Source organism: Lipotes vexillifer, unplaced genomic scaffold, assembly GCF_000442215.2.
Source record: "Lipotes vexillifer unplaced genomic scaffold, Lipotes_vexillifer_v1.1 scaffold975, whole genome shotgun sequence".
NCBI classification, from domain to species: domain Eukaryota; kingdom Metazoa; phylum Chordata; class Mammalia; order Artiodactyla; family Lipotidae; genus Lipotes; species Lipotes vexillifer.
This window is the reverse complement of record NW_006772641.1, coordinates 197,759-225,494: the sequence shown is the minus strand read 5'-3', so window position 1 is coordinate 225,494 and position 27,736 is coordinate 197,759. Positions and strand designations below refer to the sequence as shown.

Genomic DNA, 27,736 nt, shown 5'->3' with positions numbered 1-27,736 from the left:
AGGGAAAGATAATCTCCATGAATCTGATATTATAAATAAAAATTTAATTAAGTTTCTTTTGTTATTGAAATAGAAAAAGCTGTTTTTAACTACTGTTAAATGAAAAGTGAAAAGTGAGGTAATTCATCTTTTTGACAATAATCTTTCCTTCCAACAGTGTCATCTTCTCTGAAAGTCAAGGTAATTCCTTATAAATAAGGCTTTTAACAAATTACAAGTATGTAGTAGGTACTTGTCCATTTCTTCCTAACTACTTGGTGCATTATTGCATAGCAACAATTTTTTTTTCCTGCTTCTTCTTCAGTGGAAGTCTGAGAGTCTGAAATCTGCACGGGTTTGGTTGAGCCTGGGAATTTTTTTGGTACCAGGGATGTAAATATCCATTGTAGAAATCAGTAGCTGTTAGTATTTTCTTGAGCATCACTGATCGAACACCAATCCAGCCATCCTAAAGGGCAAAAGACAAATAGTGAATACGCGGTGCTGGAAGAACTGGTGGTAAATTTTAGTTTATAAAACTTTTATCATGAAAAAAATAAACCAACAAATCTTTACTAAATGCCAGGCTACAAACAGCACTAAGTAACATATATGATTCATTGACTCTAAAAGTTTATTACCGAGGACTGATAACAAATGTATAGACCTATTTAAATCTATTTAAACATAGACAGGGCAGAATAAAAAGGTACGTTGTATTTGTGTGGTGCTTGACAGTTTTCAGAGTATGTCCATGTATCGTATTGTTACTGGTTGTCAAAATACAAGCACTCTAAAAAGTAGGCAGATCCAATATTATCCCCAGAGAAAACTGATGCCCAGAGAGTGTGAGTGATTTGTCCAAGGTGACATAACTGGTGGGACTCAAACTCACATGTTGAGACAACCCACTTCTTCTATGAGAGCAAACTGTGGATTTGCAGTATAGATGTATACAGACCAAGACATATGCACCCAGTGCTATTCCAGAATAAGTTGAAGAGAGGTTGCTGTAGGCATTCTGTATCTACAGTCTTGTGTAGGTCAGATCAATCTATCACACATTTTAAATACTCTTTCTTGAGCATGGAACATTGCACATAAATACCACATGAAGGAAAATACTCAGGAAATGGAAGGAACATGGAACACTTCTTAGGATAATGCCATTGTCTTAAAAATGATAATGGTTTCAAAGTCATTTTAAATAGTTAAGAGATCTCCTCTCTAACCACATTAAACAGTAGAAGCAAGTAGGATACAGGCACTGTTGTAGTTCAGTGAGATACTTCGACATTACTATTTTTTTGTGATGGTCCTATTAACAAGATGACTTGTTAATTAAATTGGATTACTGAGAATATACAAGTTTCTTTTGAGAAAGAACTAAAGTTACTGAATCTTCTTTCATGGTCTGAGTAATAATAACACCTTGATAAAACTTCATCTCCTGAAAAAAATTATAGTAGAGATTCTACTATTTCTTAAGAAAATTAAACTATCCATTGGCTCAATCTGATGGGCAGGCAGTTGAGTGAAGTCTCAGCTAAAAATGACAAATGATACCAACTATAAACTCAGTAAAACAAATATGATAATGTGAAACTAAAGGAAAATGTACCTTGCAACAAACCAGCAGTATTTGTGACTGTCTGTGGTATATTACTGATCCTGGAATAACAGCCTGTCCTGTTAATTTTGGATCTAAAGACAGGGAAGGGGAAAAGAGGGATATGAGAGAGAGAATAAATAATTATGCAACTTCACAATGCTTCTTAAAAATCAAAAAAACATTCTGCAAGACAGTACTAATATCGGAGGGTACACATCTGCTGATGCCCTGACTTTGTAATCTAAAACTTACGATAGAGCTGTGGTGCTCTGTGTGTATCTTGAACCTAAAGGGAAGCTTTCCATACACACAAGAAGCTATGAGTCCTTTACCCAGTGTCCCAGAGATCAACCTCAAATGTTGAATCTAGAAGTTTTGACCATTTGGGGGAAATAACTAGCTACCAGTGGAGAGACATCCAGGAGACTTAGGATCTAAGCTGGCCCTTCCATCCATGACTAAACAAGTCCCAATTCCCAGATTTCTGGGAAACTCTCTGCCTTTGTGGCTCACACTCCTTCAGTCCACCAGGATGGGAGGGCACTGATGGGCCTCTGAATGGACCAGGGTCATGAAATGCTACACCCTGGCCTAAGATTCTCACTGAGGTGCCCAGAGATTTTCATTATGATATTCACCAGAATGAAATCAACCTAGGAACTCTGCATTCCCTGAAAACCTTAATACAGGGAATCACAGAGCTTAAAATGGGATAGTAACACTGATCTGCCTACTTCTCAGGTTCTCATGATGATCAGAAGAGAAAATACATGTGAATGGACACTGTAAAAATAAGACTATAAATGAATGTAAAGTATTACCATTATTGAACTGAAACAAGCTAAAAGAATCCTTATTTTTAGTAAATGGGACCTATGGTAAAACAGACACATTTTCAAATAGACTATACTGAAAACATTTTCCATGTCAGCTATTCAAAAATAAGTACCAGTGAGGACTGAACTATTAACTTCTACCAAATCCAGGAGTTTAATGGTACTATTCATCCAGAGTGTCTGCAACGGAATCTGCAAACAAAATGAAAGAAGGATGATAAATAAATACACTCAACCCTGAAACCCTTTTCGACTACTATTTTGTGTTAATCCGGTCTGACTTCTCTCCCAATTACAGAGGAACTGGGAACTCAGTCCCTAAACCTTACGGAATAGAACATAACATGACCCTCTACATCAGCCTCCAGGATTCATTAGATCTTAAAATTGAACACTATTTTAAAATCAATGTTTATATCTTCATTAACATTTCTAGCTAAAAATCATGCTCATTTTAAAAAACCCAAGCATTACAACAACTATGTTAAAAACAAATTAGAATGTGAAAGTCTTCTGTACTCCCATCCCCAGAGGTAACCACTGCTAACAGTTCAATGTGTATATCCTTGTATTTTTCCTACAAAAATAATTATCACAAAAAACTAGAACATACTGTTTGACAAGGAACTTTTCTTGCTTAACCATAAACTGTGGACAAATTTTCGTCAGTACACACTTATCTATTTCACTCTTTAATCTGTTGCACAGTATTCCATTTTATAAAATGTACCATAATTTATGCAACAAATGCCTTTATGATGGATATTTCATAACACATTACAAAATTACGGAAAATTTTAAATGTGATAACAAATAGCCTGGTAGATATATCGTTGAGGACTTTTATATTTCTGGAGAATAGTTGTTTTTTAAGTGGACCACCAGGGTTAAAGAGTATCAACATTTTATTGTTAAACTGCCTTGATAAGAGAAGAAAAATGGCAGTCTATTGCTGTTTATTATTAGTGAGGCTGAGGAGCAGTCCATATCTACCTGCACGTTTTATTTATTTCTTAGGCCTATTTATGCCCTTTGCCCATTAAAAAACAAAAACAACAACAAGAACAACAAAAAATCTGAGTTATTCATCTCTTTCTTATTAATTTGTGAAAGGCTTTTATATTTTTAGGAAATTAGCCCTTTAGTTCTCAGATGTATTATGAATACTTTTCTAGCTTGTTGACTTTAAATATTGGGTAATTTTTTTCCATGCATAATTTTTTAATTTTATGGAGTAATATTTATCACTCTTTTCTCTCATGACTTCATTGGTTCATGTCATGCTTAAAAAGGCCTATCCACGTTTATCAAATATTATAAAATTATTCAACTGTTCTTTTTCCCAGTTCTTTGTAGTTTCATTTTTTGAAAACACTTAAATCCTTGATCCATCTAGATTTTATTTTGATTTGAAAAGGTGAGACTTGAGGGCTCCCCCTTTTAAAGGCTAACCAGCTGTCCCAACACTAGTTATTGAATAATCCATCTCACCCTTCCCCTCAGTGTGAAATGCTACCTTTATTACATTTTGATTTAAATAGGCTAACAGAAATTAACACACACCAGGAAATAAGTTCTCTCAAATTTCTGAAGTAAATAAACAGATTTTCAGACTGCAGTTCAGTCCTCTATTTCATAGACAAGGATAGTGAGGTCCAGAGAAATGCAGCTGTTTTCCCAAGGTGACACAGCTAGTTAGTGGCAGAGCCAAGGATCAAAATCTATGCTTTCTCATTCTCAGCTCAGTGCTCTTTTGATGACATTCTCTAAAGAGGACATTTTACTTTCAAAACAGTTAGTTTGTTTCAAAGATGTGAACGATTAATCAGAGAATTAAAGAAATCAGAATTAAGTAAATTTGAAGAAAAGTATTTACAACCTTATATATGTCATATTTCGGTAAAATATCCTCTTCTATAATTTGCTTATTTTTCTTTCATCTGCTTCTAATAAAAGTTATGAAATGACTTTCATGTGTGCAACTTTTTTCTTTCAAAGAACTCAAAATACTTCTGAAACATAATTACTGTTTGAAAAATGTTTATATTTACTGAGAACTATAAATATGATAGCTATAGAATCAGAATATCCCCTTCTTGTTCTTGAGGTAAAGCTCATCTTCACCTTATCATCAGAGCACTGAAGAAAGAAAAGTGATGGTAAGAAAACAGTCATTTCTGTGCCCACTGTCATTACTGTCAAAATCATATGTTGGCGTGGATTTAAATTCACAGTTTATCTCCTTTGATCTTGACAGTTGTGGACCAGGTCATTAACCCCATTTTAGAGATAGAAAAGCAGAAGCTCAGAGAAGATAAGGATCTTGCTCTTGGTTAATACACGGCAACTCTAGGAATCAAATTTCACCTTCTGGCTCCAAGATAGGCACTCCTTCTGTTGTAGCACAAGAATTTCTCAGTGGAGAGGAAAGGTGAATTGCAGAAGATAAGAATTATTATGCAGTGGTTAACTTTTTTGGGAACTGTCAAACTGTCTTCTAAAGCAGCTGCCCCATTTTACATTTCTACAAACAATGAATGAGGGTTCCAAATTTCTCCATATCCCTGTCAACACTTGTTATTGTCTGTTTTTAAAAATTACAGTAATCCTAGTGAGTGTGAAGTGGTATCTCAGTATAGTTTTGATTTGCATTTCCCTAATGACTAATGAAATTATCTTTTCATATGCGTAGTGGCCATTTATATATTTTCTTAGGATAAATGTCTATGTAGATCCTTTGCTGATTTTCTAATCATGTTATTTATCTTTTTGCTATAAAAGTTCTTTATATACTCTGGATACTAGACCCTCATCAGACATATGATTTGCAAATATCTTATTTTATTATATAGGTTGTCTTTTCATTTTCTTGTTAGTGTTCTTTGAAGCCCAACGGTTTTAAATTTTGAAGTCCAATTTCTCTATTTTTAGTTCGTTACTTATGCTTCAGGCATTATATCTAAGAACCACCGCCTACTTCAAGGTCATGAAGATATGCCCCTGTATCTTCTTCCAAGGGTTTTCATAGTTTCAGCTCTTACACTTAGGTTTCTGGTCCATTTAGAGTTCACTTTTATATGTGGTATGAGGTAGGGAACCAAATCCATTTCTCCTGATTGTGGATATCCAGTTGTCCAAGCACCATGTGGTAAAAAGATTATTCTTTCCGCATCAAATTCCCTTGGCACCCTTATCAGAAATCAAGTGACCATAAACATATGGGTTTATTTCTGGACTCTGAATTCTATCCCACTGAGCTTTATGTCTTTGTCAGTATCACACTGCCTTGATTACTGTAGCATTGTAGTAAATTTTGAAATCAGGAACTATGCGTCCTAATTTCATAGGAACTTTGAAATTGGAACTTCATTCTTCTTTTTCAAGATTTTCTGTCTATTCTGGGCCTCTTGGGATTCCATATGAATTTTAGGATAAGCCTGTCAATTTCTGCAAAGAAGTCAACTAGGATTTTTATAGGAATTGTGTTGAGTCTGTAGATCAATTTGGGGAATAGTGCCATCTTAACAATATTACGTCTTCTAATCCGTAAACAGAGGCCCTTCCATTTACTTAGGTCTTCTTTACTGTTTATTAGCCCTATTAGTTTTGGGGGGTGGAATTATTTATAATTTTCTATATATAAGATTACACCATCTGCAAATATAGTTCTACATTGTTCCTTTTTTCTTGCCTAATCATCCCGGCTATAACCTCCAGTACAATGTTGAATAGAAGTGGTAAGAGTGGACATCTTGGTCTTGTTCCTGACCTTAGAGGGAACACTTTCAATCTTTCGCCATCAAATATGATATTAGATTTAGATTTTTTTGTAGATATTCTTCATCAGGTTGAGGAAGTTCCCGTCTATTCTTAGTTTGTTGAACATTTTTATCATGAAAAGGTACTGGATTTTTCAAATGCTGTTTCTGTACCTACTGAGATAATTATGTGGCTTTTGTCCTTTATTCTATTAATATGGTATATTATGTGGATTGATTTTTGTATGTTGAACCAGCCTTACATTCCTGAGCTACATCCCACTTGGTCATAGTATATAATCCTTTTCTACATGTTGTTTGCTTCACTTTGCTAATTCTGTTAAGGATTTTTGCCTCTATATTAATAAGGGATATTGATTTGTAGTTTTCTTTTCTTGTAAGATCTTTATTTGGTTTAGCTTACTTGACTTTTGTACTAGCTGCTCCCTCTGCCTGGAATGGTCTTTTCCTGATCTTGGCATGACTTGCTCCTTATTGTCTTTCAGACCTCAGCTTAAATGTCAGTTCAAAGTGGCCATCCCCATTTAGATATCCAGTCTAAAATAGCCACCAGTTAATCTATCACGTTATTTTAATTTTCATCAAAGAGCTTATCACACCATCTGATATTTTTCTTATTTATTTGTTTCCGTCTTCTCACATCACCTCTAATACCTAGAACAATGCCTGACATATAATATGCTTTCAATAAATATTTTGTTTAATGAATGAATAAGAGCAGATATCATTTAATGAGTACCTACTCAGATACTGTACTAGATGCTTTATATACATTATATCATTCTAATTTTCAAATGAACTAACTAAAGCTCAGAGATTAAATAAACTTCTCAAGTCTACAAAGCTAGGAAGTAGCAGAGAGAAGATGGAACCCTGCTCCATCTGGCTGTAAAGTCAGTGTTCCTTGCCCTATGCCGTTCTCTTACAGTGGGGAAAGTACAGGGTTTGACGTCAGGCAGATCTGGTTCAAAATCTGACTCTCACTAACTAGCAATGTGACCTTGAGCAACATTCAACAGCCATTCACTGAGTATCTTCTTTAAGCCTCAATTCCATCAACTTAAAATGGGATAATACCCACAACATGAGGCTGTAATCCTCACCGAAGAACCTGCCATGCTACAGATATTCAATGGCAGTTCTCCATTTTAACCTACAGAGGAGGTCCATTAAAAACCCCACACTTGGTAGACTCAGAGTTCAAACAACATAAGATGCTATCAAAATGAAGGGAAAAAACCCAATAAATTTGTCAAAGAACTGAGAAGTTAATTCAGATATTTTAACGAGTTATCACAACTAGATTTTGTATGCCATATGTAGCAATCAAGGATTTAAGAATTCAGTTGTAAAAAATGGGCCAAAGGCAGAAAGACATACTAGTAAAAGCATTGGACTAGAAGTTAGAATATTTAGGCTCATTATTCAGTGACTGGGCACCCAAAGTTAGTCACTTCATTTTCATTCTCCTCATCTATGAAACAAGATAATAAAATTTGGTTATGGGAGATGGAAAAATATCTATTTTAAAGTACTTTGTGAATTCTAAGGCCCCTATGAAAACTTGAAGTTTAAAGAATATTTAAAAAATGAATGTCATATATTCAAAAGAACTGAAACAGGGACTCAAACAGATAATGTGTACACCCAAATTCATGCAGCATTATTCACATTAGCTAAAAGGCAGAAACAACCCAAATGTCCATTGATAGACAAATGGATAAACAAAATGTGCTATATACATACAATGGAATATTATTCAGACTAAAAAAGGAATGACATTCTGATACATGGTACAACATGAATGAAACCTGAAAACATGCTAGGTGAGATAAGCCAGACACAAAAGGATAAATATTGTATGATTCCACTTATATGATGTACCTATAAAAGGCAGATTCATAGAGACAGGAAGTAGAATAGTGATTACCAGGGACTGTGGGGCAGGGGGAATGAGGAGTTGTTATTTAATGGATATAGAGTTTCAGTTTGAGATGATGAAAAAGTTCTGGAAATGGATACTGGTGATGGTTGCATAACAATATAAATGTACTTAATGCCACTGAACTATACACTTAAAAATGGTTTAAATGGTAAATTTTATGTTATATATATTTTATCCCAATAAAAAAATAGTTTCTTTTTTTTAACATCTTTATTGGAGTATAATTGCTTTACAGTGTTGTGTTAGTTTCTGCTGCATAACAAAGTGAATCAGCTATATGCATATGTATATCCCCATATTACCTCCCTCTTGTATCTCCCCCCCACCCTCCTTATCCCACCCCTCCTAGTGGTCGCAAAGCACAGAGCAGATCTCCCTGTGCCATGAAGCTGCTTCCCACTAGCTAGCTATTTTTTTTTTTTTTTTTTTTTTTGTAGTATGCGGCCTCTCACTGTTGTGGCCTCTCCCGTTGCAGAGCACAGGCTCCGGACGCGCAGGCTCAGCGGCCATGGCTCACGGGCCCAGCCGCTCCACGGCATGTGGGATCTTCCTGGACCGGGGCACGAACCTGTGTCCCCTGCATCGGCAGGCAGACTCTCAACAACTGCGCCACCAGGGAAGCCCACTAGCTAGCTATTTTACATTTGGTAGTGTATATATGTCAATGCTACTCTCTCACTTCGTCCCAGCTTACCCGTCCCCCTCCCCTTGTCCTCAAGTCCATTCTCTACATCTGTATCTTTATTCTTGTCCTGCCCCTAGGTTCAAAAGAACCAAAAAATAGTTATTTAAAAAAAAAATGAACTTCAGGATCCTTTGGTTTTGTTTATGAGATTTATTCCTAAATTAAAATATTTCAAAAGTAAATTACACACACACACTCACACACACAATTAGGTAAAACTGCAATGTGACTTCCAACTTACTATATTTCCAATGGCACGATGAAGTCTGAATATTTGCTCTGAAGTTTGTTCCTCCCATTTTATACAGCTGGTAGCAGCAGAAATCTTAGGGGCTATAAGATAAAGCCAATAGCAAGAATGAATATCAGATCAATGTCCATAAATTGGTAATTACTGATACTGAATGACAGCTACAAGAGAATTCATTATATTATTTTCTCAACTTTTGTATGTTTTAAATTTTCCATAATATAAGATATACACATACATACATAGTAAATAAAAGTACTAGAAGAAAACATGGGTAAATTTCTTTATAACCTAGGAATAGAAAAAGTCCTTCTATGACTCAAAATCCAGAAGCAATTAAAGAATGATAAATGTGACTACAAAAAATTAAACTTTTGTAAGACAAAAAGAAATGCCATAAATCAAGTCAAAAAACAAATGACAAGTTATTTGCAATTTATATCACAGTACTTTATATCTGTTTATATATATTCCATGAGAAATGTGACAATAATAAATATAAATATTTATATATAATTACTATATATATGTGTTACATATATTTATATTATATTTAGGAGTACTTTGTATCTATTATATAGATTTATTTATATCTATTACACAAAGTACTCCTAAAAACTGAAACAAAAAAGATGAAAAACCGGATAGAAAAATGGGCAAAAGATATAACAGACCCTTCTCAGAAAAAAAGAAATGCAAATAGTCCTTAAACATATAAAAAGCTCCTCAGCCTCACTCAAGGAGGAATGTAAATTAAAACTACTCCAAGACACAATTTTTTATCTATTAGATTAGGAGGTAACATATGCATAAAGTTATTCATAGTGGCATTATTTGAAATAGCAAAAAAGTAGGAACAATCCAAATGTCCACCAATAGGGGATCTATTGATTAAATTATGATTTACCCATACAAGTGAGAACTATGCTGCCATAAAAAAGAACAGGAAAATTTCTTATTGATAGGAAATGATCACCAGGATACACCGTAAAGTGAAAAAAAGAAGGATGCAGAAGAGTATATTTTATGCCACCTTTTGTGGAAGAAAAAAGGAAAAATCAGTTTTAAAGTATGCGTTTTTGCTTATTTTCATAAAAGGAAACAACTGAAAGGCTAAATCAGAAACTACTAACTCTAGAGGGAGGGAAACAGGATTGGAAGAGATAGAAATGGGATGGAAGTAAGACTTCTTCTCTGTGTAACCTTTTCAAATAGTTTTAACTTTGAATCATGCAAGTATTTTATATATTCAAAAATAAGATTTAGGGCTTCCCTCGTGGCACAGTGGTTGAGAGCCCGCCTGCCGATGCAGGGGACACGGGTTTGTGCCCCGGTCCGGTAAGATCCCACATGCCGCGGAGCGGCTGGGCCCGTGAGCCATGGCCGCTGAGCCTGCGGTTGGGAGCCTGTGCTCTGCAATGGGAGAGGCCACAGCAGTGAGAGGCCCGCGTACCGCAAAATAAATAAATAAAAATAAAAATAAGATTTAGTTGTAAAGAGGAAAATGTAACCCTGAAAATTAAAAACAAACTGAAACAAAGGAACTTAACTATTTATCAAACTAGATAACAAAACCACATGGAAAAAATAATTATCTCCAGTAAATTTTGAACACAGTACTCTGACTATATACCCTTCGTAGGATATATTTTAAGGACCAAAAAACCCCAAGAAACTGCAGAAAAAAAAAAAACTGCAGAAAAATCTTAACTCTCACTTAGTAGTTATACTTTCTGCAGTGATATTGGTGTTGTAATCTTGAAATTATTTTATGCACAGCAAATAAAAAACAAGTCAGCATTGATTTAAAAAAGATTTTCTGTGTAAGAGAAAATACCAGAAAAACCCTGTACTTTAAAATTTGAATCAGAAACAATAGGAGCTCAAATATTTTTTTTAAAGGCTTTACTGAATTTGTTTCAATACTGCTTCTGTTTTATGTTTTGTTTTTTTTGGCCCTGAGGCATGTGGGATCTTAGCTCCCCAACCAGGGATTGAACCTGCACCCCCTGCATTGGCACGTGAAGTCTTAACCACTGGACAGCCAGGGAAGTCCCTGAACTCAAACATTTTTTAAAAATATAATGCCTACCCTTCTCCACTAACATTTCATTTTGGAACACATCATTGTATTAGATGGTTTCTAAATACTACCCCCCAACTGAAATAAACGAGGGAGAGGTGGCTGATTCCAACATGGGACAGAGAATTTACAAGGTGAGCCTGGGACATCTTGCGATAGAAACAAGGAAGCGCTCAAAAACTAGCTGGGGGTGGAGGGGTGTCAAAAGGATTCAGGAGCCAACTTTAAGAGGCTACCACTAGCTAAATTTGGGACAACTTGAGCAGCACAAAGCATTATGAATGTAATTAACTATAAAACACAGTAAATAAAAATCCACAAGTCAAAGGACTAAAAAAGCTCACTCGCCACCATAATTGAAGGTGATTATGGCACCAACTCCCTATTTTAAAAATTGATAATTAGAGAAAGAATTAAGCATTTATCCTGCCATTTTAGGATGAATTAAAATTCACCCGCAATTAATAAGGAAAAGCTCTTCTTTACAGAACAATGCCAACTATTAAATATAAAAGGAATTGGAAAATCACCATTTTGATTTTCACTGAAATAATTCATTCAGGGAAGGAGCATCAATCCATGCTAAAATTGTTACGTGAAAGGCTGGTGGGGAACTGGATATTTGCATGGTGCCAAAGTATCACCCCAGGGAGGTGGAAAGATGGCGGAGGAGTAAGACGCGGAGATCACCTTCCTCCCCACAGATACACCAGAAATACATCTACACGTGGAACAACTCCTAAAGAACAGCTACTGAACGCTGGCAGAAGACCTCAGACCTCCCAAAAGGCAAGAAACTCCCCAGGTACCTGGGTAGGGCAAAAGAAAAAAAAAATAATTAAAAACAGAGACAAAAGAATAGGGACAGCACCTGCACCAGTGGGAGGGAGCTGTGAAGGAGGAAAGGTCTCCACACACTAGGAAGCCCCTTCGCGGGCAGAGATTGCGGGAGGCGGAGTGGGGAGCTTCGGAGCCACGGAGGGGAGCGCAGCAACAGGGGTGCGGAGGGCAAAGCGGGGAGATTCCCGCATAGAGGATCGGGTTCCGACCGGCACTCACCAGCCCGAGAAGCTTGTGTGCTCACCCGCCGGGGCGGGCGGGGCTGCGAGCCGAGGCTCGGTAGGAGCTCAGGGAGAGGACTGGGGTTGGCGGCTTGAACATAGCCCGAAGGGGTTAGTGCGCCATGGCTAGCCGGGAGGAGTCCGGGGAAAAGTCTGCACCTACTGAGGAGGCAAGAGACTTTTTCTTCCCTCTTTGCTTCCTGATGCGCGAGGAGAGGGGTTTTAAGAGCGCTGCTTAAAGGAACTCCAGAAACGGGCGCGAGCCGTGGCTAAAACCGCGGACCCCAGAGACGGGCGGGAGACGCTAAGGCTGCTGCTGACGCCACCAAGGGGTCTGTGTGCGAGCACACGTCACTATCCACACACCTCTTCCGGGGAGCCTGTACAGCCCGCCACTGCCAGGTTCCCGGGATCCAGGGACAATTTCTCAGGGAGAACACACGGCGGGCCTCAGGCTGCTGCAACGTCACGCCGACTTCTGCCGCCGCACGCCCGCCCCGCACTCCGTGCCCCTCCCTGCCCCCGGCCTGAGTGCGCCAGAGCCCCCGAGTCAGCGGCTCCTTTAACCCCGTCCTGTCTGAGCAAAAAACAGACGCCCTCCAGCGACCTACACGCAGAGGCAGGGCCAAGTCGAAAGCTGAGCCCCTGTGAGCTGTGAGAACAAAGAAGAAAAAGGGAAATCTCTCCCAGCAGCCTCAGAAACAGCGGATTAAAGCTACACAATCAACTTGATGTACCCTGCCTCTGTGGAATACATGAATAGACAGCGAATCATCCCAAATTGAAGAGGTGGACTTCTAGAGCAAGATCTATGATTTTTTCCCCTTTTCCTCTTTTTGTGAATGTGTATGTGTATGCTTCTGTGTGAGATCTTGTCTGTATAGGTTTGCTTCCACCATTTGTCCTAGCGTTCTATCCGTCCACTGTTTTTTTTAAAAATTTTTTCTTAATAATTTTAATTTAAATAACTCTATTATACTTTATCTTCTTTCTATCTTTCTTTCCTTCCTTCCCTCCTTTAGACAACGAATCATCCCAAATTGAGGAGGTGGACTTAGCAAGTTTTATGATTTTTTCCCCTTTACCTCTTTTTGTGACGGTGTATGCTTCTATGTAAGATTTTGTCTGTATAGCTTTGCTTCCACCATTTGTCCTAAGGTTCTATCTGTCCCTTTTTTTTCTCTAAATAATTATTTTTTTAATTCAATAACTTTATTATACTTTATTTTATTTTACTGTATCTTCTTTCTTTATTTTTTCCTTCCTTCTCCCCATCCTTCCTTCCTTCCTTCCTTCCTTCCTTCCTTTCTTTCCTTCTTTCTTTCTTTTCTTTCTTCCTACTTCTACTAATTTTCTCTACTTTCTCTCCCTTTTATTCTGAGCCAAGTGGATGAAAGGCTCTTGCTGCTCCAGCCAGGAGTACTCTGCCTCTCTACTAATTCTCTCTACTTTCTCTCCCTTTTATTCTGAGCCGAGTGGATGAAAGGCTCTTGCTGCTCCAGCCAGGAGTCAGGACTCTGCCTCTGAGGTGGGAGAGCCAACTTCAGAACACTCGTCAAGAAGAGACCTCCCAGCCCCACATAATATCAAACGGCGAAAATCTCCCAGAGATCTCCATCTCAACACCAGCACCCAGCTTCGCTCAACGACCAGCAAGCTACAGTGCTGGACAACCTATGCCAACCATATAGCAAAACAGGAACACAACCCCACCCACTAGCAGAGAGGCTGCCTAAAATCATAATAAGTCCACAGACACCCCAAAACACACCACCAGACGTGGACCTGCCCACTAGAGAGACAAGATCTAGCCTCATACACCACAACACAGGCACTAGTCCCCTCCACCAGGAAGCCTACACAACCCACTGAACCAACCTTAGCCACTGGAGACAGACATCAAAAACAACGGGAGCTACGAACTTGCAGCCTGCAAAAAGGTGAACCCAATCACAGTAAGATAAGCAAAATGAGAAGACAGAAAAACACACAGCAGATGAAGGAGCAGGATAAAAACCCACCAGACCTAACAAATGAAGAGGAAATAGGCAGTCTACCTGAAAAAGAATTCAGAATAATGATAGTAAAGATGATCCAAAATCTTGGAAATAGACAAAATGCAAGAAACAGTTAACAAGGACCTAGAAGAAATAAAGATGAGATGAAACAGACAATGATGAACAACACAATAAATGAAATGAAAAATACTCTAGATGGGATCAATAGCAGAATAAATGAGGCAGAAGAACGGATAAGTGACCTGGAAGATAAAATAGTGGAAATAACTACTGCAGAGCAGAATAAAGAAAAAAGAATGAAAAGAACTGAGGACAGTCTCAGAGACCTCTGGGACAACATTAAACGCACCAACATTCGAATTATAGGGGTTCCAGAAGAAGAAGAGAAAAAGAAAGGGACTGAGAAAATATTTGAAGAGATTATAGTTGAAAACTTCCCTAATATGGGAAAGGAAATCGTTAATCAAGTCCAGGAAGCACAGAGAGTCCCATACAGGATAAATTCAAGGAGAAATACGCCAAGACACATATTAATCAAACTGTCAAAAACTAAATACAAAGAAAGCATATTAAAAGCAGCAAGGGAAAAACAACAAATAACACACAAGGGAATCCCCATAAGGTTAACAGCTGATCTCTCAGCAGAAACTCTACAAGCCAGAAGGGAGTGGCAGGACATACTGAAAGTGATGAAGGAGAAAAACCTGCAACCAAGATTACTCTACCCAGCAAGGATCTCATTCAGATTTGATGGAGAAATTAAAACCTTTACAGACAAGCAAAAGCTGAGAGAGTTCAGCACCACCAAACCAGCTTTACAACAAATGCTAAAGGAACTTCTCTAGACAAAAACACAAGAGAAGGAAAAGTCCTATAATAACGAACCCAAAACAATTTAGAAAATGGGAATAGGAACATACATATCGATAATTACCTTAAATGTAAATGGACTAAATGCTCCCACCAAAAGACACAGATTGGCTGAATGGATACAAAAACAAGACCCATATATATGCTGTCTACAAGAGACCCACTTCAGACCTAGAGACACATACAGACTGAAAGTAAGGGGATGGAAAAAGATATTCCATGCAAATGGAAACCAAAAGAAAGCTGGAGTAGCAATTCTCATATCAGACAAAATAGACTTTAAAATAAGGACTATCAGAAGAGACAAAGAAGGACACTACATAATGATTAAGGGATCGATCCAAGAAGAAGATATAACAATTGTAAATATTTATGCACCCAACATAGGAGCACCTCAATACATAAGGCAAAAACTAGCAGCCATAAAAGGGGAAATCGACAGTAACACATTCATAGTAGGGGACTTCAACACCCCACTTTCACCAATGGACAGATCATCCAAAATGAAAATAAATAAGGAAACACAAGCTTTAAATGATACATTAAACAGGATGGACTTAATTGATATTTATAGGACACTCCATCCAAAAACAACAGAATACACATTTTTCTCAAGTGCTCATGGAACATTCTCCAGGATAGATCATATCTTGGGTCACAAATCAAGCCTTGGTAAATTTAAGAAAATTGAAATTATATCAAGTATCTTTTCCGACCACAACGCCATGAGATTAGATATCAATTATAGGAAAAGAGCAGTAAAAAATACAAACACATGGAGGCTAAACAATACACTACTTAGTAACGAAGTGATCACTGAAGAAATCAAAGAGGAAATTAAAAAATACCTAGAAACAAATGACAATGGAGATACAACGACCCAAAACCTATGGGATGCAGCAAAAGCAGTTCTAAGAGGGAAGTTTATAGCAATACAAGCCCACCTTAAGAAGCAGGAAACATCTCGAATAAACAACCTAACCTTGCACCTCAAGCAATTAGAGAAAGAAGAACAAAAAAACCCCAGAGTTAGCAGAAGGAAAGAAATCATAAAAATCAGATCAGAAATAAATGAAAAAGAAATGAAGGAAACAATAGCAAAGATCAATAAAACTAAAAGCTGGTTCTTTGAGAAGATTAACAAAATTGATAAACCATTAGCCAGACTCATCAAGAAAATAAGGGAGAAGACTCAAATCAATAGAATCAGAAATGAAAAAGGAGAAGTAACAACTGACACTGCAGAAATACAAAAAATCATGAGGGATTACTACAAGCAACTCTATGCCAATAAAATGGACAATCTGGAAGAAATGGACAAATTCTTAGAAATGCACAAACTGCCAAGACTGAATCAGGAAGAAATAGAAAATATGAACAGACCAATCACAAACACTGAAATTGAAACTGTGATTAAAAATCTTCCAACAAACAAAAGCCCAGGACCAGATGGCTTCACAGGCGAATTCTATCAAACATTTAGAGAAGAGCTAACACCTATTCTTCTCAAACTCTTCCAAAATATAGCAGAGGGAGGAACACTCCCAAACTCATTCTACGAGGCCACCATCACCTTGATACCAAAACCAGACAAGGATGTCACAAAGAAAGAAAACTACAGGCCAATATCACTGATGAACATAGATGCAAAAATCCTCAACAAAATACTAGCAAACAGAATCCAACAGCACATTAAAAGGATCATACACCATGATCAAGTGGGGTTTATTCCAGGAATGCAAGGATTCTTCAATATACGCAAATCTATCAATGTGATTAACCATATTAACAAATTGAAGGAGAAAAACCATATGATCATCTCAATAGATGCAGAGAAAGCTTTTGACAAAATTCAACACCCATTTATGATAAAAACCCTGCAGAAAGTAGGTGTAGAGGGAACTTTCCTCAATATAATAAAGGCCGTATATGACAAGCCCACAGCCAACATCATCCTCAATGGCGAAAAACTGAAAGCATTTCCACTAAGGTCAGGAACAAGACAAGGTTGCCCACTCTCACCACTCTTATTCAACATAGTTTTGGAAGTTTTAGCCACAGCAATCAGAGAAGAAAAGGAAATAAAAGGAATCCAAATCGGAAAAGAAGAAGTAAAGCTGTCACTGTTTGCAGATGACATGATACTCTACATAGAGAATCCTAAAGATGCTACCAGAAAACTACTAGAGCTAATCAATGAATTTGGTAAAGTAGCAGGATACAAAATTAATGCACAGAAATCTCTGGCATTCCTATATACTAATGATGAAAAATCTGAAAGTGAAATCAAGAAAACACTCCCATTTACCATTGCAACAAAAAGAATAAAATATCTAGGAATAAACCTACCTAAGGAGACAAAAGACCTGTATGCAGAAAATTATAAGACACTGATGAAAGAAATTAAAGATGATACAAACAGATGGAGAGATATACCATGTTCTTGGATTGGAAGAATCAACATTGTGAAAATGACTCTACTTCCCAAAGCAATCTATAGATTCAATGCAATCCCTATCAAACTACCACTGGCATTTTTCACAGAACTAGAACAAAAAATTTCACAATTTGTATGGAAACACAAAAGACCCCGAATAGCCAAAGCAATCTTGAGAACAAAAAATGGAGCTGGAGGAATCAGGCTGCCTGACTTCAGACTATACTACAAAGCTACAGTAATCAAGACAGTATGGTACTGGCACAAAAACAGAAAGATAGATCAATGGAATAGGATAGAAAGCCCAGAGATAAACCCATGCACATATGGTCACCTTATCTTTGATAAAGGTGGCAGGAATATACAGTGGAGAAAGGACAGCCTCTTCAATAAGTGGTGCTGGGAAAATTGGATAGGTACATGTAAAAGTATGAGATTAGATCACTCCCTAACACCATACACAAAAATAAGCTCAAAATGGATTAAAGACCTAAATGTAAGGCCAGAAACTATCAAACTCTTAGAGGAAAACATAGGCAGAACACTCTATGACATAAATCACAGCAAGATCCTTCTTGACCCATCTCCTAGAGTAATGGAGATAAAAACAAAAATAAACAAATGGGACCTAATGAAACTTCAAAGCTTTTGCACAGCAAAGGAAACCATAAACAAGACCAAAAGACAGCCCTCAGAATGGGAGAAAATATTTGCAAATGAATCAACTGACAAAGGATTAATCTCTAAAATTTACAGGCAGCTCATGCAGCTCAATAACAAAAAAATAAACAACCCAATCCAAAAATGGGCAGAAGACCTAAATAGACATTTCTCCAAAGAAGATATACAGACTGCCAACAAACACATGAAAGAATGCTCAACATCATTAATCATTAGAGAAATGCAAATCAAAACTACAATGAGATATCATCTCACACCAGTCAGAATGGCCATCATCAAAAAATCTAGAAACAATAAATGCTGGAGAGGGTGTGGAGAAAAGGGAACACTCTTGCACTGCTGGTGGGAATGTGAATTGGTTCAGCCACTATGGAGAACAGTATGGAGGTTCCTTAAAAAACTACAAATAGAACTACCATATGACCCAGCAATCCCACTACTAGGTATATACCCTGAGGAAACCAGAATTCAGAAAGAGTCATGTACCAAAATGTTCATTGCAGCTCTATTTACAATAGCCCGGAGATGGAAACAACCTAAGTGCCCATCGTCGGATGAATGGATAAAGAAGATGTGGCACATATATACAATGGAATATTACTCAGCCATAAAAAGAAACGAAATTGAGCTATTTGTAATGAGGTGGATAGACCTACAGTCTGTCATACAGAGTGAAGTAAGTCAGAAAGAGAAGGACAAATACCATATGCTAATACATACATATGGAATTTAAGAAAAAAAAAATGTTATGAAGAATCTAGGGGTAAAACAGGAATAAAGACACAGACCTACTGGAGAACAGACTTGAGGATATGGGGAGGGGGAAGGGTGAGCTGTGATAGGGCGAGAGAGAGACATGGACATATATATACTAACAAACGTAAGGTAGATAGCCAGTGGGAAGCAGCCGCATGGCACAGGGATACCGGATCGGTTCTCTGTGGCTGCCTGGAGCGGGGGGGTAGGGAGGGTGGGAGGGAGGGAGACAAAGAGGGAAGAGGTATGGGAACATATGTATATGTGTAACTGATTCACTCTGTTATAAAGTAGAAACTAACACACCATTGTAAAGCAATTATACCCCAATAAAGATGTTTAAAAAAAAAAAAAAGTATCACCCCATGGATTACCTGCCATTTGCAAAGGGAGAAACACATCTTTACACTGGAAAGATCTGGTGGTCACCACCTCCATCAAGTGATCAAATTTAGCTGCACTAGCCTTGATGCAACCTGGTATTATGGCTTACTGATATGACTCCCTAAGACTGTAGGGGACGGAGGCGGGGGCTTCTCTGAGTAGATCCTTTAAACAGTTTTAACTTTTGAGTCATGTAAATGTCTTACATAGTCAAGAAATAAAATTACATCATAAATAAAAATAAAAAGCAACCCTTAAGGTTAAAAAACAAACTGAAACAAATATCACTGGAACACAATATCATCTATGAAATACTCTTTCCACAAACTTTAAGCCCGAATCTCATCAAGCCTTTAGAACTTCCGATTTACAGGAACTTTAAGGCTAGAAAAACATATTAAACAACACTGGAAGGAAAGAGACAATTGGCCTGGTCTCTTCAAAAAGTTAATGACATAGAGGGAAAAAAATAGTGGAGGAACTACTCTAATGAGACTAAAGAGACATACGACTAATTATAATTGGATCCTAGTTTGAAAAAATATACAGCTATAAAATATGTTTTTAGAGTGTCAGGAAAATTTAAATATGGACTGGCTATTCGATGCTATTAGGGAACTGTTCATTTTTCCTAGGAGATGCATGTTGAAATATTTAGGGATGAAAGGTCATGATGCATACTTCCAAATGGTATAGCAAAAATTAAAATATATATGCTATATAAACACATATATAAAGAAAATATGGCCAAACATTAATAATTGTTGACTCTGGGTTAAACAGGTATTCACTGTCTTTCACCTTACCTTTGTGTTTGGTACTTTTCAATATAAAGAATAGAGAAAATTGTTCTAATCTTTCATAAGGCTAAATGTGAAGAGGGAGAGAGACCTCTTACCAATCATTCTATGGAAAAGGACATGCAAGTGGACATTCAATCTTTAGTCAAAATTAAGGGCAACTTGCAAGTGAGGAAGCCACAGTGTTCAGATGCCATCACAACAAACAAAACCTTAGGAAACATGTAAGAGTCTCTGCCATCTGCACTTACCATGTGTCACCCCCTCGGCTGGCTGCTGCCTTCCCTTGTTCAAACTTTCAGGCAAATTTTTCAAAACTGAAATAAGCTTAAAAAAATAGAGAGTAATATATTCAGGATGAAAAGAACAAAAGCAGAAATACATTACAATTCAGTACCATGAAATTACAGCTTTAAGAGCTGTGTGGCAGGGTAAAGCAGTAAATTGGCTTAAGCTGTGAGGATCCATCTACTTGGTGGAGTTTCAGTGGAGATGTTGCTCTCTGTAGAGTACAGGTCATTGATTTCCTTCCAGAGAATGCTGAGCCTCGACTGGCTGTCAGAACAGCCAGTCCCCGGCCACCCACACTCTCACTCTCACTCTGAAGGAAGGCAGTGGGGACTTCGTACTCTGGAGTCACATAGTTCTGGGTTCAAATCCCAGTTCTACCACCTGCTAGCTGTGTCACTGTGGAAAAGTTATTTTACTTGTCTGTGGCCTTCAATGGCATTATCTATAAAACAGGTGAAAGCAGTAGCTACCTCAAAGGTTTCTTGCGAAGGTAAAAAAAAATAAGTCTATGAAAGTATCTAAAACAGTCTTGGCACACAAGCCAGTGCTCAATAAATGACAGACAATATAATAACAGCATTTCTGAGGTGAGTGCCTAGAATGGGAAGCATCATCTATACAGTGGGGGGTGGGGTGGAGGGGGGGTTCCTCTACAGAAAATTTAGTTCAGATGAAAATCATTAATTGGGTCATTGAGCCTTTATTCACACCCTATTGTACGCAGGCTCAAAAAACAGTCTCAGAGTTCATTTACAGCTAGGGGGTCAGCAGAATTCCAATGGTACAGGTGCAAATGACTGGAACACAGGCACATAAGTGGGAGGAAAACAGAGACTTACTTAGGAAATGATGTTAGTTCAGTTCGACAGGGGTGAATGGTACGTCTATGAGACTAAGGAGAGTGAAAATGGGAAGAACATTCTAAAAGCCTCACCATGAAATGTAACAGACCATATAAAATCACATATTTCATTCAAAAGCTTTGATTAAGTATATACTCTGTGTAAATTCTCAAAGACTAACATAAGATCACAAAAGCCATGCTAATTTTTAGGAAGCCAGGGATAGAAACCACTTTTTAAAGAGAAGCTTAAAATCACACATCATAAAATTGTTCTTTTCATCATAACCACTTAGGAAACAAGCAGGGGGATATTGGAAAACTGTACCATGGTGGCACCCAGTCTTGACAGCACTGCTTCCAAATCCTTTGTGGTGCTCTTGGGTGGTACAGGAACCGTTTCCTGTTTGAGAATTGGGCCTACATCAAACCTACCAAAAAATCAAAAGCAAATAATAACATGATTACTGACTATTTCTTAAGGTCAATGTTTGTCTACATGAATGTTTATATACCACAAAGATAGTTTTTTTGTTTGTTCGGGTGGGTTTTGTTTTGTTTGTTTTTTTTAGGCCACACAGTGGGGCTTATGGGATCTTAGTTCCCTGACCAGGGATCGAACCCAGGCCTGCTGCAGTGGAAGTGCAGAGTCCTAACCACTGGAAGGCCAGGAAATTCCCCCACAAGGATAGTTTAACTGTGGCCATGAATGTGACTATTAGCCATTGGCAAGGGAGAAATGTCAGTTTGAAAGAAGGGAGAGCAACATTAGCATGTTACTAATATCACTTTAGTCTATCAACTAGATAGTTTAAGCGCGTTAACTTTTCACCATTCTCTGCATTTTCATCTGCTTTATTCTTAAGTACCATTTTCTAGTCATTTATGGAGTCAATAATTGAGCTTAACAAAATTAAATTCTAATACAGTCATTTTACTAAACTATTAAAATTTTAAAAATTAAAATCCATAAAATTAAAAAAAAGAAAGAAGGGAGAGCAAAATCTGGCTGATATTTAGATTTTAGGTTTATTTTTTCACAAAGGAAAAAGGTTGCATATCAGGGATTTAATTGCAACTACAAATAATTCTATCATTAGTAGTAAATAGTATGAAAAAAATCTCCAATTATATAATGAAAGTACAGAGCAAAGAATATGTTTTCCAAGGAAGTACAACTAGGAATTTACAATCATTCCTTCCTGTATTTCCTTTCTCAAAGCACAAGAGTTTTGCCTGAATTATAATCAATAGTGATTATAAGTAGGTGCAAGGGTATTTGCATTCCCATAAGTCTTATATTCAATATTTTATATCAAGCTCTGCAAATATTGGCCATCAGCTTTTATTAGAAAGATATTTTGTTTTAAATACTTAACTTTGTGGTCTGTTAACTCTATTTTTAACCTATGAGCTTTAATAAAATGCTTATTATGAAGTTACAAACATTCCAAAACCAGAATGAACAGTCTAAGGAATCCCCATATACACATCTCCCAGATTTGAGAATTACCAAAGCTTCGCCAGTCTTGTTTCATCTGCCCCTCCCCTTTTTTTTTTTGAAGTAAGCTAAAGCAAATCCCAGATATTGACTTGGTCTTGTGAACTTGTGAATTTTTCTTTTCTATGGGGATGTTAGGTGATAATAGGCAGAGGCATAATACACTCCTAAAACAATTTAAAATAATTGTTTCTTAGATTGTAGGTATAATTTAAAAAATTAAACATTTAAGACAATTATATAACACATTGGTATACAATGTATTCTTACTTCAGGTTCCAAAAAATTTTTTTTTTTTTTTTGCGGTACGCGGGCCTCTCACTGTTGTGGCCTCTCCCGTTGCAGAGCACAGGCTCCGTACGCGCAGGCTCAGCGGCCATGGCTCACGGGCCCAGCCGCTCCGCGGCATGTGGGATCCTCCCGGACCGGGACGCGAACCCGTGTCCCCTGCATCGTCAGGCGGACTCACAACCACTGCGCCACCAGGGAAGCCCCCAAAAAATTTTTGACCATAGAAACCAAAGCCAGCAGAACAGAGATTCATAACTAATATACACAAATCCATCTCTCATCTACACAACATCGTTTATAGAAATCCAGTTGTTAATAATTTATTTCAATTAACAAGTTTAAAGAGACACTGTGTAAATGCCAAAACACATGTGGTTTATGTTAGAAACCAGGAAGAAACCCAGGAGTTAGAGAAATTAGTACTCTAGTACACTCTAATTTATTACTAATTTCTAACTCCTGATTAGAAATTAGGAGTTAGAAATTAGTAATAAATTAGAGTGATTAGTACCCACTCATTCACCTCCACTTCCCCCCAGGCAGACTGACATCAACATTCAACATCACAAAAAGTCTCAAGAAAATATGCTCTACCTTTTAGGTCTAATTTGCATAATCGTTACTCCAGCAACTGTGTCTCCGTGCAGGACCGTATGGATTATAGGGGCTGGACCACGCCACCTCGGGAGGCAACTGGGATGGACATTCAAGATGCCACTGAGTTAGAAAAGGCAGGAAATTAGTATGCAAGTGGGCTTTTTACCATTTAGTTTACTGCTACCTAAACTAATATGCTACTTTTCATCATTAAACTTGCCCAGAAATGTTGAAAAACAGTTAAATCTAGTCTCATACCAACTGAGGCAGGAGTCAGAGCTAAGTTCAACTTTCTTACCATAAGAGACCAATGAAACTCAATTAAAAAAAGAGCAGTAACAACTATTCATTGTTCCGAAGATGTTCCAGCTTTGCAATTCGAGACATAGCTCGCAATATCTGGGAGTTTTTAAATAAAGACAAAAAATGTGTTTTTTACTATATGAGAAAAACCACTCAAATCCAATTGTGCATCTCATGGATGATGTGAATTATACGTATAGTTTAGTTACATAATTACCCTCACTTCACTTAGTTTGTATATAGAGTTCCTAAAACAAGCTTCTTAAATCCCCATCTAATGATTTATTCACCTTTGCTGTGTATCCCTATACACCTTTCACCCATTAATGAGCAATTTTAATAATTTACTAATCTGTCATTAGTTTAATGTCTCCATCAGCATGAGTATACACTTGAGAGTGCATATGTGTATATATATATATATTCTAATTCCACTGTTCAGCTCAGTCTCACTCATCCAACAAATATTTACTGAGCACAATCCATGTTCTGGCACTAAGTGCTGGGGATATAAGCAACAGTGAACCACACAGAAAAAAAAAAAAAAATTCTGCCCTCATAGGCCAATATAAGGGGCCAAAGACAGAAGTGGAGACCACTTAGGAGGCTACTGCAGTATGACAGCGGAAGTGATGAGAATCAGACATTCTAGAGAGATTTCAAAGGCAGAGCCAATAGGATTTCCTGATGGATTGGATGTGTGGTGTGAGATAAGGAATTAAGAATAATGCCAAGGCTTTGGGTCTGAGCAACTTAAAGGCTGGAGTTACTATGTACTGAGATGAAGATTTTGGGAAGGAGCAGGTTTTGGGGTGAAAGTTCAGGAATGTTGTTTTGGACATCTTACATGTAAGGTGCCTATCAGACATCCAAGCAGAGCTGCGGAGGAGGCAGTGGGTATCAGAGGCCTGGAGTTCAGGGAGAGATCTGAACTGGAGGGACACATCTGGGAGTTATTAGCATACATATGGAATTTAAATGAGGGTGGGTGAGAGCCCATAGATAGTGATAAAGAGCATCACACATTTTAACAATTCATGCCACTAATAAAATCTTTTATTTAAGAGAAAATACTAAAGAAAGCAGAATTAAGTTCAAGTTAATGCACTTTAGTTATCAGATCCACATATAAAGACCAAGGTCTCTACACTGTATTTCCTTACAAATAAAACTTACTAGGGAAATTTAAGAATAAGAGCCTCACTCAAAAGTCGGCCAAATGAAGCTACCACTCCAACATCATATTCTCCAGATCCCACATCTGGCCATTCATATACTGGAAGCTGAGATTGGATAGCATATTGCTTCACCGGCAGTCTTTTTGGTGATGGGGAGGGAACTGTGACCACCTCCAAGTTTTCAATTAACTCTTCCCCTTTGTTTTCCCTAAATTGGAAAGATTAGAAGAAAATGTGACAGTGTTAAGACAACGTCGGAAAGCTAAACTACGTCACGCATTTCTAAGGCATTTTATGATTAAATTAACAAAGCATTTAAGGGTAAATGATTAAAACTAGTGCAACTGAGAGACTAAAGTTTTATTTTTATTTAATTTTAATTGTTTTAAATTTAAAGAGCCACAAGTGGCTACTGGCTACTATTTGGACTGTTATGGTTGTAGAAATTTCCTGTGCATGCAGAAACATACACAGTACAGACATTTTACACAATTGTAATATTACATATACTGTCCTGCATTTTGTTTTTTTCTCTTAACACTATGTATGCTATTATGTGAGTCTTTTTTAAAAATGGGTTAAATATACATTTGCTTGTATATGCATCAAGTATTTCTAGAATAGGAAACTAAAAACAGTGGCTATCTTTGTTTTTTTTTTTGCGGTACGCGGGCCTCTCACTGTTGTGGCCTCTCCCGTTTAGGAGCACAGGCTCCGGACGCGCAGGCTCAGCGGCCATGGCTCACGGGCCCAGCCACTCCGCGGCAAGTGGGATCCTCCTGGACCGGGGCACGAACCCGTGTCCCCTGCATCGGCAGGCAGACTCTCAACCACTGCGCCACCAGGGAAGCCCAACAGTGGCTATCTTTGAAGAGAAGAACTGGGGACTGGGAGAAAGAGATGGAAGGAACTGACTTTCCATTTTATATCTTTTGAATTTTTTATTATAACCACATGTTATTCAAACAATACTTATATATATATATATACGTATATATGTGTATACACACACACACACACACACACACACACACACACCATGGGCATCATTCCATGACACTAGATGTAGCACTGCCTCACTTTTTTAACCTGCTGCGAAGTATTCCAGTGCCTGGGGCTGTTTATTTATTTATTTAGCAGGTACTGCATCATGCAGGTACATCATCATAAATGTTGAGGATTTATGAGAAAAGGAATAGACAGGAGGGCCCAAAAGAAAAAGTGCAGAAGTACTGGAGCTGCCAAGTGAAGCATCAGCAGAAGCGGCAGGATACATGCAGTGAGAGATGCAGGAGGCCATACACGGAAAGTAGCATGCAGAGAGTGTATTACGGAGGTGTGCAAAGGGAACATGTGTGAAGGAAGTGTTTCAGGGTGTGTTACAGAGGGGTGTGTGTGAAGGGGGAAATACAAGGGGATTCATGAATGAGTTAGCATCAGGGTCTGCTGGGAAGTATTTGTAGAGAAGACTTGATGGAGGGAGATGACAGAAATGAGTGTGAGGGTGCATCAGGAAAAAACGGAGTGGGGAAATAAAAAATGGAGGCTGGGGAAAGGAGACAGAGCAGGATATATGGGTATAGCCACCACATACCATGGACTTTCAGGACAGGCTGGATCTCAATTATTTTTGTCCAGCAAACACAATTTGTTAAATTTTAGAAATACTAAATGTATACCTAAGAGTTCTGATTTATAAGTTTATTCATAGGAAAACAGTTCGTTTTTGCACTGTCTTCATTTCAGTCTCAGAAAACTGGATCCGGTTGTATACAGGGAGGCGATGGGGAGCGAAGGCGGGAGGCAAGCGTGTGCAGAGGGATGGATGCCTGTGCCTGGGAAGAAGCCCAGAGGATTAGATGATACAAATCAGGTGAGTAGGAGGCAGTAGGAGGAAGTGGAAAGGGGAAGTCCTTGAAGTCAGAGCCCGTTTTAGTACCAACCTGCTCAGCTGATGACCCTGGGCAATCTCTTAACCTCTCTGAGCTACGGTTTACATGCTAAACGGGCAGGGAGGTGGTGGGACTGGACGGAGGTGATGCAGGTAAAGCAACCAGCGCGGCCTTGGCACCGCGGGGCGCCCGGTGGCGCTCAGAGCGCGGAAAGAGTCGGGCGTGTAGACCGGACGGGACCAGGCGGGCGCCCAAGGGCTGACCGAGCACCTTCCGGGAGCCCGGAGACGCCGAGATCTGGGCCCACACCCCTCCGGCGCAGCTGCTTTCCCCGACTAGGAGTCCAAACCCTCGAGGCCGGCCGCAGTGGCTCCACAGCCGCGTCCTCGACACCCAGGCCTCCCAATCCCTGGCCCCGGTACCTGGCGGCCTGCAGCGCCCGCAGCGTTTCGCGGGCGAACTGGTCAGTGCCGAAAAAGAGCACCCGCCAAGGCGGCTTCTCGCGGACTCGAGCGCCCCGGCCGTCCTCCCCGCCAGAGGACCCGCTCAGGCCGACCAGGGCTCGCCACTGAGGGCTCGGCCTCCTGCCCGCGCCCCCGCCGCCGCCGCTGCCGCCGCCGCCTGGCAGAGGCCCCCAGCACCAGCGTAGCAGAATCCTCATTAGCT

General features: G+C 38.6%; 1 protein-coding gene across 1 annotated transcript; it reads right to left on the bottom strand.

Annotated features, from left to right (window-relative positions):
* Positions 1 to 31: 31 nt before the first annotated feature.
* MTFMT (mitochondrial methionyl-tRNA formyltransferase) lies at positions 32 to 27,736 on the bottom strand. Its single transcript, XM_007447684.1, has 9 exons — positions 27,493 to 27,736; positions 25,177 to 25,386; positions 23,695 to 23,817; positions 21,637 to 21,739; positions 20,428 to 20,503; positions 9,078 to 9,169; positions 2,541 to 2,619; positions 1,601 to 1,683; positions 32 to 448 (listed from the first exon to the last, which is right to left on the bottom strand). Exons 1-9 carry the CDS (start codon positions 27,729 to 27,731, stop codon positions 263 to 265), a joined length of 1,191 nt encoding a protein of 396 aa, XP_007447746.1. The 5' UTR covers positions 27,732 to 27,736; the 3' UTR covers positions 32 to 262.

Coding starts and splice junctions, on each gene's coding strand:
- MTFMT (XM_007447684.1), bottom strand. CDS start 27,731: ATGAGGATTCTGCTACGCTGGTGCTGGGGGCCTCTGCCAGGCGGCGGC. Junction 9,170..20,427: donor AGCCGAGGGGGTGACACATG/GTAAGTGCAGAT, acceptor TTTATCTTATAG/CCCCTAAGATTTCTGCTGCT. Junction 2,620..9,077: donor ATCGTGCCATTGGAAATATA/GTAAGTTGGAAG, acceptor TTTTGTTTGCAG/ATTCCGTTGCAGACACTCTG.